This window comes from Poecilia formosa, unplaced genomic scaffold (genome assembly GCF_000485575.1).
Source record: "Poecilia formosa unplaced genomic scaffold, Poecilia_formosa-5.1.2 Scaffold37, whole genome shotgun sequence".
Taxonomy (NCBI): domain Eukaryota; kingdom Metazoa; phylum Chordata; class Actinopteri; order Cyprinodontiformes; family Poeciliidae; genus Poecilia; species Poecilia formosa.
In genome coordinates, this window is record NW_006799976.1 from 1070330 (window position 1) to 1088913 (window position 18584).

Genomic DNA, 18584 nt, shown 5'->3' on the forward strand with positions numbered 1-18584 from the left:
AAGAGTTAGACCCTGTGGCAGATGGCGGAGCTCCGTCATTGTTTTTGTGCCGTATGATGTTCAGCAGTCCTCCTTTGCTCCGTCGCTCTCCCAGGAAGCTTGTTGAGCAGATGAAGGGAGATGGAGCATTACTCAAGATGAAACGCAGAGAGAGACCGAGGAGGGAAAGACAACAACTTCCAGTTACTTCCAGTTACTTCCAGTTCTGTGTTTTGGCTGGGATGACAGACATGAGAGGATACTTTGTTCTGACGTACTCAGCCTGGCATGAAAGGAGGACGGCTGAGGAGTTAGCTGTGTTTGCTGAGGCTTTGAAAGTTGCGGTGTTTGACAGTCAGACACACAAACAGACACATTCACACAGACAGGTGGATTAAAGAAGCAAATAGGTCTGACACTTTTGGTTTTTAGTTAGACGTATCTTTTAGACTAAAAAATGTTGTTGTTTTTTTTTTTTTGCTCAGGGCTGGGAGATTAAGGGAAGGATGAGAGGGACGGAGCATGAGAGGCTTTTTCCTTCTTCTTTTGATGATGGTTGGGCCTTTGGAGAGCTACAGGTTCCTCTTTTGCTGCTGTAAATGAACAGCTACACAAAGAAAGCCCTGGGATTAGGTGTGTGTATGCGTGTGGCATACAGTGTTGCGGTCCCTGTGGACGCCGCTTCATCGGCAGAAATCGGGGCGCTGGATGAATATTTAAATACGAATTCACAGGATGGGCATATTCAGACTTAATCTGGAAAAAAATCGTCACCTTTTAGTCTCAGCTGAGTTCAGCTTTAGATATAGAATATTTTAGTAATCTATCAAAATGTACTCAATTAATTGGGTGATTGAATGTGTGTTAAACCAGGTGCTTCCACTCCATCCCATATCCCAGCCTTCCATCTAAAGCTGGCAAACCGGAGCTCTTCATTCGTGCTCTTTACACGATATGAGTTCAACAATAACAAATGAGATGACAGATGAGCTCCTGGAAGTTATTCAAAGCTCTTAATGTCTGCGTCCCACAGCTCTGTGAGAATGTTGCCACACTGTGAGGAGGGACTTCAGTTTCTGTCAGAGAATGAATATCAGTGATGGTGGAAGTGTCTGGACTGACTGGCACATATGAGTGGCACATTGTTACAAAATCCATTTGAGCATTTTCTAACAGATGCATGTTTAATGGCCGTTTGATCTTTTGGTGGCTGTGATAATAACAATAACAACAATAATAACAACAACAATAATAATAATAACTGCAGGTAAAGTTGTTTTAGGAATCAAACACATTTGTTTGCAAAGTTATTGGTCATTTTACCCTCTTATGCTAAGCTAACATGCTTTACTGTGCAGCATGTTAAGTTTTTTTGTTTTATTTTGTTTGTTTGATACATGTCACAGTATTTTTCAATCTATTTTAGTCTCTAATTTTCCTCTAACTTTTCTTTTGCTCCATCTCACTGAATATAAACAAAAGCATTATTGTTTGACCTCAGTGACGACCCCTGGGAAACACGTGATCACATGAAATAAAGCTTCGATTTTTGTTGTTGTTTTAAAGTCATTTGAGAATATTTCTGATAACTTTGGTGCTTATGGATTACCGCTAATGAAACATCAAAATTCAGTTTCCCCATAAAAAAGATTTAATAGAGAAACATTATGACATACATTATCTCAGGGAAGTCTGCTGACTGCAGATGCACTTTTTTTTGTTTTAAATATCTTTCATCTTTTTCTATAAATATTTTCATATCCTCACATAGACACACCACAGTCGCCATTTTTCTATTCACAGAATCAAAATCTATAGGTATTTGGTTTTCTTCAAAATACCTTTACATCTTCTCAGCATGCTCACCTTCATTACTGGGTCCAATTACCTAATGCAACAGTGAGACGGGAGATTTACCTCCAAGAGCCCTTGGAATACAGAGGGCTGCTGAGATAGTGGCTAAAAGATATGAAAAAGAGTCGAGAGGGTTGAGGCTGGCCTCTCGCTAACGTAGCTGTTGTTGGTTTCATATTAAAATGAAGAGGAGATAGAAAAGGCTGAGATGAGATGAAAGGGAGAAGACATGATTAAATCACCTTGTTCCCCTATAGAACATATGTGCGTGCGTGTGTGTGTGTGTGGTGTGTGTGTGTTGGATGACTTGCATTTCTCCAGATAAGAGCAGGACTTGGATGCCTCCTGCTTTTCCCTTCATTTAGACTTTACTCCTAATCAGGATGTGAACTTGTTATGCATTGTTTCATGTTTTTTTTTTTTTTCTTCAATATGTTCTTGGTGTTTTTATTCACATCATACAGAACATGAAACCTGTTCCTCTCAGATCCGGTTCGATGACAACACAGTCGGTATTGTCGCAGCCAGGAGAGTCGTTTCTCTATGAGACGTTTAAAGCTTTAAATGCTTCCTTGCTCACTAGATGAGAAATTAATTCATAGATACGAAGCGATCAGGGTGAGAGTTTGCTCCTCTAAGCATGAAACCACGGTTGTTAACTGGAAAAGGTAATCCTCCTTTAGGTGGGAATGGACCTCTGATCTCAGCTGAGTGAAACCAGCTTGTTTGTATCCTGAAAATGTACATTCAGAGACACGTGTCCCTACTGAATATAATGGAAATTAAAACAACTCGTTCCAATGCCCCGACACGCTCCCAACCAAACTCTTCCAAGTCCTGCTCACCACTGACAATCATTTTCATTTTCAACATAATAGACTAATTACTTTGCATTGCGTTCTGCATCTTAGAGATTTGTGCATTGGGCACAAAATCCAACACAGCATTAAGACATTTCAACATCACTGGCTTTCCAGAAAGACTGCCCAGGAGTACTGGCAGAAATCGCATCAAAATCTCAGGGCTGGCGATTAAAAAGAAATCAGTTCATTGACACTCGCCTGCGTTGCAAACAGTTTGGAAAAGTCTTCCTGAATCAGCAACAGCTCAGAGTGATGCTGCATGAGAGCTGTGAGTACGACTGATGAATTTAGAAAAGCTGTTTTTAATGTTCAGTCCTATTTCTTGAGTACGACTGATGGTAGAATCGAGATCTATCTGATATAATTTTGGTTTTCCTCCAGTCTATGGTGTAGAATAAAGGGTTGAGGGCATTAGATGTGAATATGATAAGTGTCCTGACCATGACACCGTCAGTGTCATGTTTCTGAACACACTAGCTGTATTCATACCTTCATAATTCAAAAGTTATATTAAATCAACCCTATTATAATGCCAACTTTCTACTTTCTGTTGCCAAGGTTACATGTCACACACACCGACTATTATGAGACTGTAGAAGAAGAGTAACTGGCTTTTGTCCTGCAGTTTCTTGGGGAAAAAAAATCTTTATTAATTAAGACAGGCTTAAAAGAAAAGAGGCCCCCAAATTAAAATCTGCTCAGATCCTCCCACAAGCCTGGGCTGGATCTGGATGGATGTATGGATGGATGTACAGCTGGATGGATGCATTGTGAATGATTAACAAGTTGTGGACAAAAAAAAAAGTAAAATTGTTTTCAGATTAAACAGCTAATAAGTAAAAAAAAAAAAACAAACAAAAAAAACAATAAAAAAATTAAAACTTTCTTGCAACTTCTAAACTCAAAAAGTCCGATATAATTAAGCAAAGAGGAATTAAAGAAGAAACTGGAAGACAGATAAAGAGACATACATCAAGCTCCACAGAGGAATATCACTAATGATTTCCAAACACAAAACAGTTTTGTTTTTTGTTTTTTTACATAAAAGCATTGTCTAGCAGTTCACTGTAAAGTCTTAAAATTGCCATAACTGGAAAGTCTTTGAAATAAGATGAAAGATGAAAAGTTTCATCTGCTATGTGAGTAAGCGGCTCAGAAGTGGCTTGTCTGTGTTCCCAACTCTGACTGTACAATCAAGTCGAGGGTTTTTCTCTGTCTGCTTTTTAAAGTGACCTTCACTCAGAGTGTGGGTGTTTCAGAGTGGGTGGGATGGCAATGTGCAGCGCTGTACGTCTGATCTTTATTTTTATTTATTTATTTCAGCTCTAATTTGTCCTGTGTGTTCAGAAAATGGCCTCATAACACAGATCGACTGTAATATAACTCAGGTTCACTTCTCTGGCCTCTTTATCCCAGTAAAAACTGCAGGTGAGGAGGTGAATGTGTGAGACGAAGGTAAATCTTTGATGTAAAAGGAAGATTATTAAGTATATTCATGTGCTTTTCATAATTTAAGGTCATATTAAACCACACACACACACACACACACACACATTCAGACACATTGATTCATCCTGTAGATCCGCTTTTAGCGCCTGAATTAAATGTGTATTCTGGTGTTTTTGCAATTCAGAAAACAGTGCTTATGTACTAATGTGTTTCAAAAGACACAAAGGCAAAGCCATTATTTATTCAGATTAGCCATAGTGCAATAATTTTATTCCACTTGGAGCTTGGAGTGCAGATTTGTGTCTCGTCAAAGTGACCTCAGGTTTAACTCCTCCTGCTCTGCACACTGATATTTCACTTCCTACCTGGAAGCTCACCTGCTCCAGGGCAGGTGAGCAGAGTGAGACACAAAAACTGAAACTGAACTAAGATGCACTCTGTGGAAACATCTGAGCTTTCTGCCTGCCTTAGCTTTGGTGAGACCATTAATATTAATGGTATTGATCTGTAAACATTTCTTTCCAGGTTTGTTAAAGTGAAGACATACGAGAAAAAAAACAAACAAAAAAACTAAAAGCACGTGTTAATCAAAACGATTTAGTAAAAGAAGCATCTGAAAAGAAGCGTAACTGTTCCTTTCTATGCAGACAACAGGCAGATTAATTGCGGTTATCATATAAATATTTGAAGATTTTGGCTAATTAATGTAAAAAAATTATGCATATATATTTTAACACGTGCATAGAGTTTCCTGTTTCCTGTCTCTCCACTGTGTACCTTTAATGCTTTATTAGTCGGTGAGCAGTGATTGGCAAACCTTTTAATAAATGTACACACGAAGTATGGAGAATAACAAAAGCAAAACAAGGAAGATTGAGAATATTCTTCATATGTTATCATTTTTTTGTTCTTTAAGAATTATATAGATCTGCATTTAACGTTTCAATATTTAAAATGTGTATTCAGTCAGACTGAGGAGGCCACTACAACTGAAAGGAGCATAGCTTTATCATTCATTTCCTCACATGTCTGATGTTGATGAAGTGCTGAGTTAATATCTAGCGTGATTCCTGTGTTTTGATCACTGATGATTTGATTGTCAGTGGAGTTCCTGTTAAGCGTATGCAAGTAAAACTTGTGGAAAATGTAATTCTTTTGCTTCTGTGTCTCAGCACTTTGCTTTGAATGTCATAACATTTATCAAGTGACGTTTCAGCTGCTCTCTGCTTGACAGCAGGGCTGTGTAAGCACAACGAGCAAAACAACTGTGGAAAATCAGTGCAGCTGTCAACATGGTTTTTATATCAACATTAGCTTTATTGCAAAAGCTGCAAAACATTAAGATTGTTATGCAAAAGCCGGATTGACAAAAAATAATCTCTAATACAGATTTCCAAACTGTGCACGTGAAAATGTGTGATTTTTTTTTTTTTTAAACTTCCAGCAAAAATAATAGTAAAACAATATTTTCATGAGTAACGCCAAGGAGATGATCGGGGGAGTGAGGGATACTGATGATTTAAAAATGCTGTGGATATCCCTTACTAGCAATTCTCCCTACTTTGCATATGCAGCTTCAGCAACTTGAAGCTATAAAATATATATTTATTATAGTAGAGAGAACTGGGCTTCTCTCTATAACCTAAGTCGGTTATATATCAGATATACATTAAAACATGGATGTAAAAATTCAAAATCATTATTCTAATTTTAATAGTTTAATATTTATGTCTGGGGTTAAGACATAAATTGGTCATTGGAAAAATTAAATGACTAGTAAAACAAATAAACAACAACAACAAAAAGAACCTCTAGTAAGATTAACTTTACTTTGATGCAAAGACGACTTTACTTTGACAACTGTGGTTCTGCTTCTGCAGCGCGGCGCATCCAGTCACTGCAGAGAGAACTGCAAGAATCAAGCAGAAGCAGCAACATGTTGTTTTCTTAACACATGCTGTTTTGTGGGTTCAAACGTGTCTGTGTGAGGGATAGTACAAGAGTGCGCTTCATCTGAACAAGCTTCTGATAGGTAAAGAAAGACACACACACACACGCACACACACCCAGCAGTAGGGTTTAGAGGCAGGATTAATTGGAGAGTAACTGCCTGGTTCCCTCATGTGCTGTTGAGTGTTTGTTGGGAACCATCCCAGCTGTAGTTAAGGAGCCTCTGGGAGCCTTTTCATCTGGAGCGCAGTGAAACAAACAGCCACCGCAAACAAGTTAGGCCTGTTGGAAACAAACCGAGATGCACCGCCGGTGGTACATGCAAAGTATCTGACGTTTTATTTCTGAGGAAAAGCGAACGTCTTCCCTGCAACTTCCCTGACACAAACTGGAAAGTCAAGATTGTGCACATGAGCCTAGCGTCAGATCTCTATAAAGTAATTTATGGAGCAAGCATTCCTTCAGAAGCTATAAACCCTCTGACATTCTTTATAATGAAGAAAACTTCTCTCTTACTGAGTTTTTGGGTGAATAAGTAAGTTAAATGGTAGAATTTTCTCTGCTTTTTAAATCAGTTTTACAAAAAAAAAATTTCTTTGAATAAATCACACAAACTTTTTAAAAAATGCTTTAGATGGTGTTACAAGAGATCCGAAGAAGCTTCGTTCTCCGTTAGACCCAGCTCTCGGGGCATTTAATCTGACTGCTCTCATCTCGCCCTACCCAGTTTCATTTTTTTAAACTGCAATCGTGAAAAGAAACGGTAGACGTGGTCTGCAGAACCTGCTGACAGAGAGATGTAAATACCCAGAATGCGTAATTGAAATGTAACCCTTCTTTAGCGAAGTAGGTGGCGGTGAAAAAGGGATAATCAGGTGGGAGAAAGTGATGGAGGGGCACGCAGGAGGCAGGAGGCAGGAGGCTACAGTTGCCAGGGGCGATGCTGGGGGCTTTCCTTGAGGGCTCGGTGTGCGGCACCAGCAGTCACCTGCCATCTATCACCTGTGGAAGAATGTGTGTGTTTGCGTGCGCACGCGAAAGCGAGCTGGTCGAGTTCTGCCTGTCATAACGCTTTAATCCTGACTGACATTTATTCAATGGGGGCTCGGCTCATTCATCCATCCATCACGTTCTATACCCCCCCCCCTTTTCCATCATTGCTTTAGGCTTTATGTCCGTCCCTCCCTCTTTGCTTGTTGCAACAGACAGACAGTTATGAAGTAACTCTGCATACCAAGTGCTATCTCACACACACACACATACTGAAGAGGGACTTGAGCTTAAATAGCTACATGCCACTTATTCCATCTACTGGTATCAAAGCAGACCAATTTTTTAAAACATGTTTGGATGTGCTTACATCTGCTTTCTCCATGTTGGATGAAGCATGGATCATTATAGCGCCTCCCCTTTTCACCTGTTGCTGCCCCAGTGAAACAACAGGCCGCACTTTTCCTTTGCTTACAAGAAACCCCCAATAGAGTTGTTTGGAAGTGTGCGTGCGTCTCAGTATATTATTTTAATATCAGAAATGTATTTCAGTTTAAAGTGTTAAAACCCAAGTACCTTACAGATCCTCAAAGAGTGATATATTTAAAGTGTTTTAACAACAAAATAACCAAAAAAAAACAAAAAAAAAAGATTTTTAATGTAGCAATATCAACCTGGTTCATCATCTGCTTAGCAACCCTCCTTTTATTTTTGGAGTTTAGGTCAGGCATGTGTGCTGGCCACCCAAGCATAGAGTGATACAGTCATTAAAACAGGAAGTGGTTCTTTTTGGCAGTGTGTGCACGTACCAGTTCATGAATGTCTTGGTGTATCTCTGCACTGACTTTTAGACTTAATAGACGCCTGACTATCTGTTGCAAAAACATCAAGTCATGAGTCCTTCCTCTGCTTGATTAGGTCGTAAGATAAGATTTATGTGTTAAAATCACATTCAGTTGGTTCGTGTAATTTTAAAATCATCAGAAAATCTGAATTTTGGATGTTTTTCATTGGGTTAAGCCCATCAAAGTAAACAACTGAAATATGAAGGTGACACTGTTTTGAAGTGTTTGACCTCCACTTTGCAGTATGTTGTATGATTTTTGCAGCAGTAGGATTTTTTTTGTTGCTACTCTGTTTTAAATTAAACCAAGTAGCTCATTATACATTTTGTTTGATTTCTGTGGCATTTTTACCACATTGGGAGACTCTAATAGCGGCCCGTGCTTTACTCCGACTCTGATGTTAGCAGTCTTTCTGTGTGTTAGCATGTGTGTTCACCTGTGAGCTACTAAGATTGATGCCGCAAAGGTCCTTTCATCTTTATGGGAAACTAGTTATGATCGCTGCAAACATGCTGCCACACATGGCTTGGTTTCCGTCTGTGTGAGCGTGGCAGTAAGTGACACTGTGCTGCTCGTGTTCCTCTATGTGTGTGTGTGTGTGTGTGTGTGTGTGTGTGTGTGTGTGTGCGTGCGTGCGTGCGTGGAACAGCATGACAGATGAANGTGCGTGGAACAGCATGACAGATGAAACGAAAGATTCTTTCATTAGCTGTGTTTGAAGCTCAGTGGGGTCACAGCAATACCAGACATTTAATTACAGCAGACCGAATGGCTCCCCCTCCCCGAAACACACATTCACACACCCGCTGACGCAGACACACACAGACACACGGGGAGGTCTTTCATGGAAGATGCTTCCAAAAGGTAATAATATAAACCACTCAGCAGGAGAAATAACCCCGAACTCTCACCGCCTTCCTTCCCTCCCCTTCCTCTCTTGGCCTTTTCCAACCTCGCTGCCTCGCTTTGACTCTCCACCCTCTGTGCTAAGTATAGCTGCCGTAATGGTGATGGATGCAGATGGAGCAAGCAGGTCTTAAATGTCAGACTCAAATGAAAACTGCTGCTCCATTGAGACAAAAGCAGCTGGACACATCTAGAGTTGTTTAACACTCACACAGATCCGCGCCCCTGAAGTGACAGATAAACTCTGCTCCCTGCACACTGTGGGGTTCTACAAACAGGGGAGAGAAATGTATCCTTTTTTTTTTTTTTTTTTTATTTAACTGTGCCGTTTTTATGCTTACTTTGTAAAACGATAAATTCAGTCATTTAAATCAAAGACCCAGGGGGAAATTTACAAATGCAATTTTCTCCATTTATTGCAGCTGTTTAAGCATGGGCACTCTGCTTTACATTTACGCCAGATTTATAATAGCAATAGATCTGTGCATCCGGTAATTTCCCCCTATTTTTCGGTTTGGTTGTCAGCTTCTGCTCAGTTGAGCTTCAATACGTCTGGATGTTTTCACTCGGTGTAGACCTTTGGTCTGTGTCGTGGTGTTTGGTGTTCTGTTTGCTGAACACTTGCGACGTCCTCAACCCCATAACATATCCCTGGTACTCTAACCATCATTTTTCACAACATTATGTGCAAATCAGAAGTCTAGCCAATCACCTTTTTCCATTTCCTCCATCAGTTTTCAGCAGATGGTACTTTTTCCACAAATTTCTAGTAATACAATGCAGTTTTGTACAATTTTGATCTACAAAGCTCTATAATTTAAGTAGATTTTCTTCCTCAATATATGCAAAATACTTAATTTGAGGTTTAGCAATCCACAGAAAGACATTATTTCCTCAATAGAGTAATTTCAGAAGCAGGTCTGTGTTTTACATGAGACGTTTCAATTTTGTGAACATATTGTAACCATGACATAGAGAGACACTGTGACGCTAATTATTCATGCTGATAATGTTGCCTTGACAGAAGCATTTGATGTTTTTATGAAAGTTTTGCACAGCGTTTTAGTGGCAACACAAGCTAAAACTCACTCTAACCTCAACAAAACACAGTTGTGGTAACTAAATATAAGCAAAATCTGTTTTTTTTTTTTTAAAGTGTCCTATTTGCTGTTTTTGGGGTAATGAAACCTTAATGTTCAACATGAAGCATTACATTTCCACATATGTTTGGTAAAACTTCCCAAGTCGGTTTCCAAGCACATGGATTAAGAGCACCCAGCTTCTCAGAAGTGTCTCATGTTTTAATGTGAAGGAATTATGAATTGGCATCTCAAGACTTTGTAGCAGGAAACACATTTCATGTTGTTGATTCCACGAGAAGAAAGGACGAGTTTGGAGGAGTTGTCGAAGCAACTCTGCGTTAACATTCAACAGGGTTGTTGATGAGTACATTTCCTAAACTTGTCAGTTTGTGGGACATTTCTAAATGAAATGGAAGCAGAACAGCCTGGTGATTAAAACGCCTCCATTCATCCGAATCCCCACTGAGGCGACACGTTCTCTACAAAACAAGGGCAGAAATTCTTTAGCTGCCTTGTCTCTTAGGGTTTTGAGGCAGTGATGAATTACTGAAAGTATGGCTGTGGCTGAGTCCGTCTCTTTAGTGAGTCAGCACTGCGAGTTCATACACAGTGTCTGTGTGCAGGATTTTTTTTTTTTTTTTTATCAATGGGGAAAACTGTTTCCTTTACAAGTTTTCCCTTATATGAGACAAAAACTTTAAATGGAGATGCACCAATCAGAATTTTGTGTTTAATTTCTGATCTCTAATCTTTTAGAGAGGATTGACCTTGGGTGATTCAGATTTCTCTTTAACCCTCCCGAGGTCTTGGTGCAGTCGGGCAGTGGGGCAAAGGGGTCGAGGGTTGTCCCATCAAACCGACAGTTCCCGAAACCACATAACTCGAAAAATGTCACAGTAAAAGTTGATTTCATTTTAGTGATTAGCACAATTAGCACAGTTAGCATGACTAAAACAGAAGCATTTGCAGAGCGTTAATCCTTGCTTTTCAGATTTCCTAAACAATGCAAACATTTCAAAACGCGCCAACATGTTCAATTAAGAACATTAGGTCAAAAGCTCACATGGATAAAACACAAACAAATTTGCTGTAGTGAATTCAGCCTTCATTGTAACTTCTAAAGTTGGATTTAGGCCAGCGAAGCATTCCCAATTAAAAGCCGACGTTATTCAGTAGAAAATACAGTTTCCTTTAAAACAGATTCTGACTTAAATCACTTCTATTTAGACAGTTCACCAAAAAACAAAAGTAGCTATTTTTGAGTCATTTTTGTTGAGGAACAACTTCCACACTGAAGAGTGTTTTTGGTAGCGCAAACTGTTGGTTCTTCTTCTTGGTAGCGGTGTAAAGACTGGATTTCTGAGTACTGAACACAGTGGATTTGGGCGATACGGACTTAAAAAACGATTAAAAAAATACTTTTATGGCTTTGACTGCATGACACAGCAGTCACATCCCCACAAACACAAAACTCTTCTTTAAGAAGTGTGATTTGTATCACTAACCTGCATATTTTTTAAACTTCTTGATATTTATTGATGCTTTTATTGAGTAAATGGTGGAGAAAGTAGTGAAACAAGTAATCCAATGTGGAGAGCTTTGGGTGTTTGACATCGTTATTTGGAATTTATCGCGATAACGATGAGTCAGAATTCTTATCCTAATATGAAATTTATCACGATAGATGATAAACGGTGAGATAAATGCCCACCCATTGTTCACACACACAAATTGCTGTAAATACGATTCACATCGTGTGACGCTGATGCAGATTTAAAGTTGGATAAGTAAGCAAGTAACGCAGACATAAAGTAATTAGCGGTGGGCAACTATGATTAAGTAGGGCTGTGAAACGCGGCGTTCCCCCCCCCCTGGATCTAAAGCCTCATTCTTCTTACACTGCGGTGCTTCGGGGACTTTGTGTGAATGGAGGGAGTGTGAAAGAGTGAGAAAAGGAGGAGTGGGATCTCTCCATCACTCCGAGTCTGACCTTCCAAAGAGTCACGCTGATACAGAGTACAGAACTAATGCCTCTATATATTATCTGAATTTGCTGCATTATCATTACGCCTCTCGCCCTCGCCCTCACACTCCTTTCCCCCCCGTGCCGCATTCACACAACACACGACGAGGAGTCGACCAGGAGAGACGAGCTGGTGCTCCTCCGGACGGGAAAAGCGTCGATGAACTGCTCACCCACAGCATCTCGGAGGCAGAAAAAAAATAAAAAATGGTCCGGAGAAGAATGGTGACAGCGTGACACAAAGGGAGCGAGAGTTTAGCCTCACGAGTAGCCGCTCTGCCCGCGCCTTATATTGTGTGTGCGAGAAGGAACACAGGAGATAACACAGAGACTTCCTGGACAAGAGCAAGGTCAACACATTCACGCCACGGCTGACACGCACTAATGCATTCGCACCGTGTCGGCAATCGGGAGCACAATAGAAGAAGAGGAGAGAGGAAGGACTGCAAGCAGACCGGGGAGATAAGAGCAAAATGTCACACCATTATTTTGAGTTTCGACGTTGTTCCTCCTGAACAATACAGGCACATCCGCTTAGTGTCTTGACCAATTTCAACACGATCACTTCTGAGTTGGTCCCGAAACAAGATGTTGTTAAATCTTTAGCTTTGACTTTTACTTTTGTGTTTTGTTTTTGTTTTTTTCTCCCATAAAGAATTACAGTTTCAAGCCTTTTTGTTGGCCACTTGATTGATGTCCCTGAGGTAATAGTGCTGGTCCGAGGTAGATTGAGGTCCTTGACTGGAAGCTGCACTGTTGACTGCAGTGTGTGTGTGTATGTGTGCGTGTGCGTGTGTGTGTGTGGTTTGTGTCTGCAGGGCAGGATCGCAGCGAGGCAGCTCTCATCAGGCGTTTTAAGGGCGATGGCGTCCGCTACAAGGCCAAACTCATCGGCCTGGACGAGGTCACCGCCGCCCGCGGAGACAAGCTCTGCCAGGACTCAATGATGAAGCTCAAGGTAACAACACGCTCCCCTTTCCTTTTATTTCTCTGCTGTTGCAAACAAACAAGAGATTTGCGTGGACACAGTCTGGAAACTTTAAATTTGCATGATAATTTAAAAATAACAAGAAAAAAAAAAGAAGAATCTGGAGAAACGACGCAGCATGGACCGCCTCAGGCCAAACGGAGTTCCCGCGCTCTCAAAACCTACAAAACATCAGCGGCTGTTCAATTTTTTTTTTTTTTTTTTTTTGGTCCATAAAGAGTTCATTTTCATGCATATTCTAGTGTTGAACATTTAAATATGCATGTTTAATAGATCACAGCATAAGCGCGCCTTCGTATATAGTCATGCATGCAGGGTTTGCCTGCTTTTCCCCCCCCCCATATGCAAATTTCCAGGGGAGAAAAGTTCAAGTACAAAGATAGGAGGGAAAAAAAAAAAGTGTGCACGCTTTAATTTATAGGCATGATGATGATGGGTGCAGGAGGAAGTGAGGAGGTTAGCCATATGGATGAGAAGGGGATTGGGGTGAATGTCTCATTTGGCAGGACAGGAACAATTAGAGGGGGAGTCAGACAGATGGGGCAGTTAACAAAGAAGAGAAGTCGTACAGGAAGAGGGATCATTTAGATGATGGGTAGGAGGCAGGTGAGTGAAGATGAAGATGACAGCAGATTGGCTACTTTATTATAATTCATGGGGAAAAAAGAGCGCCGTTTATGAAAAATAAAAATTGATTGAATTTTGCAGCGTGAAGAAACTCGTGTTAAAAATAGCTGCATATTTAAACAAATCCTTGTTTGTTTGTTTTTTCTTTTTTGTCAAAGATATAAGGCGAGGAGCGGCTCATTCATTATTAATTATCCTTAAGTCATGCTGCCAGTGGAAATTAAGTAGAGAAAATTACATTTGTGTTTTGTTTTGCGTGGAGTGGACACTCCACCCAGCGGATACCTATAAGGGTGAGAAGCGGACAGACAGCTCATTGATCAAACGGGGATCCCTCCTTCTCATTTATTCCGACAGGAAATCCATCAACTCTTTTACTCTCGTCTCTGCGCCTCTTATTTCACGTGGCTCCTCCTGAGCCTCGTTCAGCTCCTCCGGTTCTCTGTTCTCGTTCCACCCTTTTCTTCTCCTCTTTTTGCGATTAAACATTGCAGATCAACATGAAAGTAAAATCCGTTCTGATACTGGACTTTCTTTCCGTTTTTCAGAAGTTGCGTCGTGATGGAACGTTTTCCATCTTCATATTATTTGACTGCTCTAAAAGATGTGTATCATGTGCATAATAAGACTTCCAGTACTTTAAAAAAAAATCTATTGAGCTGCTTTGATAATTAAAATCCAATTGAACTCTTCAAAACCTTGTTAAACTAAAATGACAGACTGTAGCATTTCTAACATACAGTACATATCAACCGTATGTTTGATCAGTAGGTATTATTTTTGACCAGAATAGTTGTCTTGACTTAATTTCTGACATCTACATAGACACCAATGAATCATATCCAGTCCAGAGGTTCATAGGGCGCAAACCACTCATTAATCTGTGTAGTCAGATGTCACAAACTGTTCTGGACCAAGCCTCTCAGGAAATCAGACCTTCAACGTACAAAAATAGTAGGTCTGCAAAAAAATCGCTGCATCCAGAGTTGACCTTGAAACGGGAAATGTTGGCACCAAACAAACAAATAATCAGCAGAATAAAGATGTGACTTTACCTAAAGGACGTCATAAGATGCTCGACGAACAACATAGTTTCCTTTTGATATCATTGACATCATTCTGAAATATAACAACCCAGGGGCGTGCATTGCAAAATTTAACTGAAGGAGAAAAAAAACCATTTGATTCATCGATAAAATCAACTTATCACCTAAGATAAACCATACTTTGTTGTCATATGTATGCAAAATGCTGTGCAAGTTACTTTGGAAGTGTTTATCTGGAGACGATCCGTTGTAGGAGCAGCAATTGAATGCACCATAGAAGCGCAGTTGTTGGAGAAAATCCCTCTGCAGAAACCTCCGTGGTGTTCAGTGCTGGTTGAAAACTGCAGGCAGCTGGATTTGGACTTCAACCTATTTCTCTGTGCACCAGTGTTTTACTTTTGGCTTAACATTATTTTAAGTGAGTAATTAAGAGTTATGAATCAAAGGCTAACTTTGGTTTGGTCTGCCTTTCTTTCTCAATTTTTATTTATTTACTTGGACTTTTATTTAAACAGGATAAATCTCATTGGAAAAATCAAGTTTCTATGTCAGGAGAGAATTATTCGAATATTAAATAAAATCATAAAGTTCGAGTGCATATTAAGGTGCGTTGTGAAAATGTGGCAGACTTTAGTGGAAGACTTCTCTACTTTGTTTTGGTGCCACTTTTAAAACTGCTCAGTGGAACAAATAGTTCAGGCACAAACATTGTGCATACGTGTATATTTAATATGGCTGTATTGATTTAGGACGGCTGAGTGCTGAACTGAAAGACCTGCACCGTCACACCGCTAATGTTGACACATTTCAATTTGTGCTAAGTTATTGTTCACATTTAAGCTTAGGAATATGTCTGTGGACCTAAACAAAACAACGCAAGACGTCCTTCGCAGGTTATAGAAATGTGCGTATATTTTCTTCAGTATTTCAACATGTGTGCATAACTTAAAATTAGACTTTGCAGTCAGGGTGTGGGTGGCAAATATAAATGAGGAATATTTGTTTTTCTTTGCTGAATAAATCAAACACGCAAGAAAGCATTTTAAGTTTTGCTTAAAACTATGTTAAAAACATTGTTTTTATGACAAATGTCTTTGTAATACCCTGAGTTTGAGAGTGAGTGTGCATAGCAGACCTTTTGGGATGTTTCAAAAAAATTGCGCTGCTCAAAAGTTGCAGTACTGACCTAAAACGTTATCCAAGGTCAGATGAGTCTACACTCTGAATCACTCACCTCTCCATGCCAAATGTTTGAAATGCATCCTCCATCAGGGCAGGGCAGCTATTACTTTCTGATTCATTTTGTTAATTATTATTTCACCACTTGGGGGCAGTTGTAGCCTGTATATAGACTTATGTAATATTTCTTCCCTAGATGATCATTAAGAAAAGAGGCGTTTGGAATATGACATTATGACATCATGGCAAAAGTAACCTACTTGGTCCAGACACAGTAGAAAACTACGCTTTGTTCTGTTGTGCTTCTTGGCCAAGTCTCCCTCGAAAAAAGACTTTATCTCAAGGGACTTTCTGATAAAATAATGGTTAAATAAAAAAATATTCTTTAACATTCTAATTTATGCAAACGGAACAACACGCATACCAAACAGATGTGACAGGACTTGATGTTTTGAAAAATGTGCTTCATTTCTTCACATTTAGACCTTCGTAAAATGCACTCTAGGTACGGCAAGATAAGAAACGGTGTGACAGCAGCTTTACGTTACTTGCTTGGTGGAGTAATTCTAGCATGTGCAGAAGCGACATGTCTGCCATAATTTCCAGACATTTAGCCTACTTAGTGTTGCATAATCTTCTGCTAAACATGTTGGTGAAATGTCTGTTTGTGGCTGTAAATTGTCTCATCCTAAACTGATGCCACCATGTGTGGCTTGTTACCAATACTGAGGAGTAATCCACCAAGAGAACAATCTTTTACTCAGAGACTCTACTTACGTGCATTCCCTTTCCACTCTTCATGTATTTCATTTCTGCTCCTAATGCGATTGTTTTGCATCGTGTGTGTGTGTGTGTGTGTGTCTGTGTCTCGTCCGCAGGGTGTAGCTGCTGCAGCGCGGTCTAAAGGAGAACACAAGCAGAAGGTGTTTCTAACCGTTTCCTTCGGAGGGATCAAGATCTTTGATGAGAAGACGGGGGTAAGCTCTGAAGGAGACGCGGATCTGTTTATATGCGTGAGCACCGCCGATCACAGCCCTGCTGTGTGTGCATGTATTTGTGTTTCTTCTGTTAATGAGGCCTCTCCATGAAAGGGAGTGGCCCCCGGGGAAATCAGGAGGCCCTAATTGAAACCCTGAGAACAAGGCTGTAGTAGATGAGAGAACATGGCTATCCCATTGTATGCCTTTTTGCAAACAGCGACAACACTGGTTTCATATTGTGCTCCAGGATTATGCGTTTTCCATCTTACTTGGCTGTTTTCCTGGCTGACCAATGGGATCTGTCCTGACTTCATCGTATGTTTAATTTCAGCGCTTCCAACAACGAGGCACGGAGCCCAGTGCCGGTTTGTGGTATGGATTTTGCTGAATGGTGTTAGAACAGAGGGGGAGGATGATCACCCGCTACGTCTGTTTCTTAAGGGCTTATTTTAGAGAATATTATGTGTTTTTGCCACCCTGCTCTTTTTAAAGTAAAACTTAAAGTTAAATGAGCTGTTAGCTGGTTATTTAGTTGGTCTGTTTGCTGGCTAACAGACATGCTGCTCGTGAACTTTAGTGTGAAACATTGTTGGGCGAGACGAATTGAGGAACACTTCTTCATAGTTACAAAGAACAATTTGGGCATCTATTCCATTATTCCCAAACATCCACATTTTATCTGTCATGTTAATAAGGGAACCTTCCTGTCACAGGAGCTGAATTTCAATCAACGGACTGGCAGTGAGAATTACTCTGTGCTTCACGAAAAACTGTTGTGGTTTTACTTTTCTGCAACCCCACTTCAGGTCAGGGGTCAGTCTCTGCCTCAAGCTGAGGACTGCAGGTATCTTGTAGGATGGAGCGAGAGATGGGTCGTCGGATTGGGTTGTATTCTGCAGTATCGTTGGTTCTGCTCTGCTAAGACAAAAGAATGTTGCAACGAATGTACAAGTCGCTGGAACACTCATTCTCCATATTTGGCTGGACTCAAACCGTAGAGATAGGGTGAGGCGCTCCCTCATCTGGGCGGGACTTGACGGGGACTGCTCTCCTGACTTGAAACAAGTCAGTTAAAGGGGAATTGATCTCTGCCAAGATGGCTTCCTGGACCCCTTTAAAGGCTTTCCAGTGCTTGTGCCACTGGTAACCTGCTGGCATGTCGCTTCTTGAATCCCTCTTGAGTCTGTTACACCCGCAAAACTCGGGTAAATGAGGGGACAATGGAGGAATGAATGGATGCAACTTTTTAAAACCATTTGTACCCCCTTCCCCCCTGCCATTCCCCTCCATTTACAAAGTTATCTTATTTACCTCACAGTTTGCCATCAGTCACCTTTCTCCCTCTGCCTAATGGGAGCTAAAAAAAATACCTTGAATCCCAGCAAAAGCACAATAAAAAGGAGATTTTCTTGGCTTCTGTCAGACATCTTGACAACTTGGAGATTTACACCAACAGTGGCAGTCATAAATAGAGGGCAGTCCGTGGAGAGAGCTCACAAGTCAGTTATTAAATGCTGTTGCAGATTGAGTGTGCTTGCAGCTCCGAGGAAAGTGGCCAGAAGTGCCGGGTGATTTCTTTTTAAATTTTCCTACCCAAGGATCCACTGACAGCTTTTATTGAGGCTCAATACCCTACCCGGCTATACCTGGTAATGTATCCTTGAGCAAGAAATATAACACGCCCCTCCACCAAGATCCCCAAGTGTGTGTGTCTCATGTCACTAAACAAGCCAGTTTTCCTTCTTTTAGTGCTGGTGATTGAGATTCATTCCTGCCTTAAGAGCCCGGTACATGGGAGAGAAATTAATTTTAAGGTGTTTGGC

The 18584-nt window shown here is 40.5% G+C and overlaps 1 protein-coding gene across 1 annotated transcript in view; it reads left to right on the top strand.

Annotated features, from left to right (window-relative positions):
* LOC103137066 (disabled homolog 1-like) overlaps positions 1 to 16884 on the top strand; it is a 77514-nt gene extending 60630 nt beyond the window's left edge. Inside the window, exons 3-4 of the mRNA XM_007550597.2 lie at positions 12760 to 12899; positions 16660 to 16884. Of these exons, the coding sequence (XP_007550659.1) occupies positions 12760 to 12899; positions 16660 to 16869 (350 nt within the window). The 3' untranslated portion in view covers positions 16870 to 16884. The remainder of the gene's footprint in view (positions 1 to 12759; positions 12900 to 16659) is intronic.
* Positions 16885 to 18584: the final 1700 nt, after the last annotated feature.